At 35.0% G+C, this 6,000-nt stretch overlaps 1 protein-coding gene across 1 annotated transcript in view; it reads left to right on the top strand.

Moving 5' to 3' along the window:
• The first annotated feature begins 1,643 nt into the window (after positions 1-1,643).
• Positions 1,644-6,000, top strand: part of LOC137235772 (protein sidekick-like) — a 317,565-nt gene continuing 313,208 nt past the window's right edge. Inside the window, exons 1-2 of the mRNA XM_067758618.1 lie at positions 1,644-1,852; positions 4,089-4,736. Of these exons, the coding sequence (XP_067614719.1) occupies positions 4,571-4,736 (166 nt within the window). The 5' untranslated portion in view covers positions 1,644-1,852; positions 4,089-4,570. The remainder of the gene's footprint in view (positions 1,853-4,088; positions 4,737-6,000) is intronic.

Genomic DNA, 6,000 nt, shown 5'->3' with positions numbered 1-6,000 from the left:
ATAGAGAGTCACAGCATCTTCAACCGTTTTTGAAGTCAATTAAAGATTCGAGCGGCCTTAGTAGGCGTTGCCACGCTCATTTTTTTTCACGATATTTAAATACAGTTTTTAAGTTAACCTGGCGAAGTTGCTCATGTAAAATTTTTGCATTGTAGCTTTAAAAATGCCGCAAATATCAGTTATGTATTGAATTCTCATAAAATTATGTTTCGTTTTAAAATAATACTTATTTTTTACAGAAGTATTAGTATCGATCTGGAGAAGAGGTGATTTGAATTTAATTACAATACATTTCTATAGTTATTGCACAAAAAAAAAAAAAAACTTGTGATGATGACAACAAATAGGCTTATGTATATACCGATGAATGGATGAGCAATGCTAACATACCCTGATCAATTCGAAAGTGGCTACCGAAAAAATCGGATTTTTTTTCGTGAAGCTCCCCGTCCAAAATGCCTTTCTGGATCCGCCCATGGCCTAAGGTGTTATGACATGCAAATAAAAGAATATACGTCAGTACAGAGCGTCTCATACCGGAACCCGCCCATGATAGCAGAGGAAGGGGGTCCTCTCTGCAATGGAGTTGTCAGGTGGAAAGTAATTTTGGTTCCCTTCTGTTTTTGCGAGTGGCGCCAAAAAGGTAAATAAATATACAAGGCAAATACACACTTACACAAACACACATACATGCATACGACTGTTTTTCTAACGACCTCCAAAACATATGCCGGTAACCAAAAAAAACACCTGTTGTCAGATTACGCCAGTACGCAAACTCCAAAATTCAAATGTAGGACTCAAAAAAAGTTAATACGAGTGAAAATGTATGTATGTAGATATTGCAGATTCTGCAGTTCTGATGCATACAATTTTGAACAATTAAATATTGAGCTTTTCTTTTCAATTTGATTCAATTATAAACTCATTTCCCCTTCGATGTGTTCCACTTTCTTTTTCTACTCATAAAGTTCACTCATTTTGTGGCAACATCAACAATTTCTAGCAAATCCAACTCCCAACACCTGCACTTGTGTATGTTTGAGTAGCGCTGAACCGGTTTCTTGTGTGCACTACGCTTTGCGCTCATTCTCCTGTGGTGAGTTTCTTGAGTGATTTGTGTACGCAATGCAAATGCTATTGGCTGGAGTTCATATGAATTTTGTTGCGATGATGGTGAATAGATTTCGTTGTGCCGTGCTGTGCGATAGTCGTATGCTGCCGGAAGCTACGCTAAACGTTTGTTTGTTTTGTGAATGATGTTTTTTTGTGAGATTTGCGAACGGTGTGTGTTGTGTGCAATTACAGAATGAAGCTACGTTCGATACATACACAAACATTCAAATTGAAAAGTGAACGGCGGCAGCGCATCAATTAAATATTCTTAGTGAAGAGTTTTTTAAAGAAACAAAAGTTTGAAGCTTCGAAAATAACAGAATGTGTAGTATTTTAAAAATTGCTCAGCGTTTGCAAAGCATATCTACAGCATGAAGTGATTGAATATTAACAAACGAATAATAAAAGCATTTGGCAGCGAATAAATTTGAAAATTTTTTTGGCCAAGTGGCTTGCATGTATATGCTCAAAATTTTTGTACCCATGTTTCGGAAACAGCATTGCAAAGAAATGTAAAAAGTAAATAAAATAAAATGTGAAATTATTTGGTGCATATAAATCCAGTTTACGGTGCATAGATTTTCAATGCAAAAGTAGATGCAGAAAAATTCGTGTTAAGAAAAGTAAAGGGTAGAGAATTCCAAAATGAAGTTGAAAAAAAAGTAAAAGAAAAAAATCTACAACTGGCCATTCTAGTATTGGCTCGCTGTATCTATGTTTGTTTATAAGTGTTAGTGTGAGTAGCTGCATTAGTTTGTGAATAATTCAGTGTTTCATGTTGTTGTAGCAGTTCTAGTGAATTGTGTGAGTTGCGCGCGCTCATAAATACAGACACACTCACACCACCGACGACGCAACGCATTTTTGCGCTCATTTATGTGTTTACCTGATAGTCGTCACTGCTGCCAAAGTCAGCGTCTGTCAATGAGTAATAAAGTTCGTTAATGTGCGGGGAAATGCCGTTTCTGCACTACCAGGCATGTGTGCTGTATAAGTAGAGTTGTTGTTATGAGCATCAAACCAAAAACCAGTTTTTGTCAGCAACGCCGCAGAGTGGGCTATTTTGTATGATGATTGTTTCAAAATCATATAATTCAGCATGGAATACAGCTGTGGTAACCAGAAGTCCTTTCCAGCGGTAGTACCTAGTCGGTCCAATACCAAATAAGAAAGTTAAACGGACTTTTTAAATAAAGAGAGCTCTGCGTAATCCGATTTTAAAATTTTTCATGCCATTATTATGGGCTTAGAATTTCGATATTTTTTTTAAAGTCCTCTTTGAGTTCTGATGTCCTCTTTTCATAGCTTGTTGGAAAATAAAGCGAACCTGAATGGAACTGAACTATAATCGAATAGAAGTACGAAAATTCATAAAATCTGTAAAGAGTTAATTATTGAGAAAACAGATATAAGCGGTCATTTTGTCCAATCTTAAATTCATAATTGATTGATAATCCCATTTTCACAGTACTAGCTATACACATGAGGAAATTATGACGACAATGCTCTTCTCGGTTGTAGGAGTTAAATATGAAATACAGACACAAGACTGGGTTAAAAAAGAGGGTCCCTGCAAATACAGCTGATTTTTTTTTTTTTATTGCAACTTGGTTATTGACATCCGATTTTTAAATGTTATGTGTCGTTATTTTGGCCTTAAAAAGCTCTATATTAATGTACTTTCCAGTTTTGATGTCATTATGAAGTTTTCTTCACTAGACAAAATCTAGACCCCTAAAGTACGATTCTAGTTTCATAATGCTATGAGAAAATGTGTATTTTAAAAAGAGAATTAAGCTTTAAAGGATGTTCGAAGAAATCATAGAGCTGCTCAATATCAAATTAATGACGTAGTAATTTTAGAAACAGAATGTCAACCAACAAAAGAAGAAAAAAATAAAAATAATAATCTCGGCAAGGAACAAACAAATTAAAATCTATCGCTTCTTAACGAACGCTTCCGGCGAATGATAGTTTTGATTTGATTATAGTGTAATAGCGGGGCGCATCCTAAGTACGTAAAGATCTCGAATCAATCTTGTGGAGCTTCAACTCTCAAATCTTGTAACATATACCTTCCAATGAGATTGGGGAGATAAAATGGGGATTAGAGGTGCACATGATAAGCATATATGACAAGCAGGAAAGTTTTAAAGCCAATAGCGGGCTAATAAATTTACTCTTTTCACTAAAGAGGGCGGCTGTTACTGTGACTGAGCACTGCTTTCAAGTGCCGCAGTCTGGAGGAAGTGATTGAGCACTTTCTCTGTTCATGACCTATGTTCGCCTGAGATAAAGACCCCAGCTATTAGGGGTGGTACCACTTTCAGATCTAAAAGCAGCAGTTAGGATAGGTCCTGGAAAGCGTCTTGTGCTAAGCACGTTATACAGATTACAAGAAAACACTCAAGAAATTTTTTACTTTTCCCTTGTGAGCAAACTTTGAACTGTTTATAGTGTGAAATTTTGTATTTTTCTTTTTTATTATACTTTTTTTTTTTTACATTCACTACTTTGTAATGTAAAATTTTACAGAGGCACCAAGATTTACTGTCACTCACATAAATGAGTGATTTCTCTCAAATGCTACGAATTTGGATTAAATAGAAAAGAAAATTACTTGTTGCGTTACACATGATTGGCACCTAAATACACCTAATGCGGAAGAAAAATTGGCTTCGAGCAGTTAGTTCAAAAAACAAAAAGTTTCAACCATTTGCAATTTTCTTTGGTGCATGAAATTGGTAATCACTACATAGAAATAGAACTGTCACCCTGAAGCCATAAACTTTTAACATTTTATATGTTTCAAAACAAACAAATGCCACTTATACTAAACTGAATACGACTCCATTTGATTTTTATAAATCTTTCTGCAAAATATACCACTGTGCGCTATCAACAACTGACAGCACACCGATAGATTTACCTACACGCGTATGTATTGATGAATCCAGTTTTTAATTTAACAGCCGACGATCGTTGATCTCACCTCAAACACATACATTTTAACATTTCTTTGTGCTCTCTAATCAACAAATACAGCATTGCCATTTTGAAAAAATATTTGAAAGTATTAATAAAAAACGAAGTGAGCGAAAATAAAGAATAAAACAAAAAGCCGAAAATAAATAAAAAATTAATTACAACAATGCGAAGGCGCCAAAATAAATAAACGTCTTTAGATCGCTATTGAAATAGGTGACGATCCAATGAAGGGGGAAAAATATTTACCTAATAAGCAAATATAAAAAAGCCCATTTTACCTATTTACGGGGAGAAATGAAAATTAATTGGTCAGAAAACACAATCAGTGTAAAATAAGTTTAAGAGCAGGTATTTAAGGTTTATTCACACCTTGACCTTTGCCATATAACTCACAGCTGCAACATATCGTCTATTGTAATTATCATAAATCCAACAACAAAAAGAGAAATTAATAAATAAAGCAGCCATGGAGGAATGCGAACGACCTTTACTTAAAACCAAATTTGTGCTTTCTAACAACAACAACAACAATAATATAAACAAATGCTTTAAAGTGCCATCAAAAGTAAATTTATGGATTACATTTGGTGTCTGGCTCCTGTTCAGCCTCATCGACAGCTGCTACAGTTCAGGTATGTAAGAGCTCACGTTTACGAAAAACCATTAATCTGTGTATGTGTGTGTGTGGGTTGGCGGTTTTTCGTGTCGATCTAATACAGAACGCGCTCTATATGCATAAACATATGTTTGTTGATATGTAAGCTTAGTAAAAAAGTCGTTGCCGAAATTCCCGTGATTACAAACGATTTCAGTTGTGTGAGACACTCAATATACATACATACAAATAGGTAGGCACTGACCTGTGACAAATATCATGTATTTTTCAGTTTGAAGGTAATTGTGTCGAAGAAAATAGCATGTCACGCGCTGCACGTGTAAAAATTACAGAAAAAGTATTTTTCGAATATAAATGGAGCATTTTGTTTAAGCGTTTAACGTGGGGGGAGAAAAACATACGTTTGGGGATAAAAGTGTGACATAAATTTTAAACACTTAGCTAAGCTGAAGATTCGTTTATTATAAAATATGAGGGGACTTATGATAAGTCGCCTAGGTTGCGCAGGGGAAAGTGCAAGAAAATACTTAATAATGTATTTTCCAAGTACATATTTGATAGTTGCACTTATTGAGTCCTAACTTCATTATTTCTGATTTCTCTTCCCATATTTAATGTCTTCATATGGCGTTTTTTTTTTTTGCTGTGAAAAATGTTACCCTCATGTTGCACTCTTAAATTCTAACTTTTGAACTGGATCACCTGGCATTCCTCCAAAGAGCTGAATATGTAGTTAATGGTAGCCCTTTGTTTTATCCCGCCGGAAATATTTTGTGAAAGGAACATGAAAGATAACGAGCGAGCTGAGAAGAACAAATAGGGTGACATTACTTTCAGAATAGAAAACACATAACCCTACAGTTTTTCTCAGTGGAAATAAAATTAAACACTGATAGAATAAAAAGGAAATACCTACCCTTAAAAAAAAATTGAATATACCCTTTAAGTGATTACATCAACTTCTAGCAAAGATGATAAATATAATAAGAGCCGCCCACCAGTCTGCTACGAGTGGCGAGTAACTCGCTGGATATTAAAAAATTGATGCCGAATGTTTTCTAAGAGGGATATTTTTGAATTGTCTCGCATTTATCCATGCGGTGTAGGCACCTTGTGCAACTGTGATTTTTGGAAAGAGGATTAATTAATTAATTAAATACAGTCGGAAAAATAAACACAAATACCCCACGAAAATGTATAGAAGACATTTTATGCACATCTCGCAAAAAAAAAACAGCGACTAACTCTTAGAAAATATCGAGCAAATGGCTGCGAGTAAC

Source organism: Eurosta solidaginis, unplaced genomic scaffold (assembly GCF_040869045.1).
Source record: "Eurosta solidaginis isolate ZX-2024a unplaced genomic scaffold, ASM4086904v1 ctg00001053.1, whole genome shotgun sequence".
NCBI lineage: Eukaryota > Metazoa > Arthropoda > Insecta > Diptera > Tephritidae > Eurosta > Eurosta solidaginis.
The sequence above is the reverse complement of the archived record's forward strand: the minus strand, read 5'-3'. Positions and strand labels throughout refer to the sequence as shown.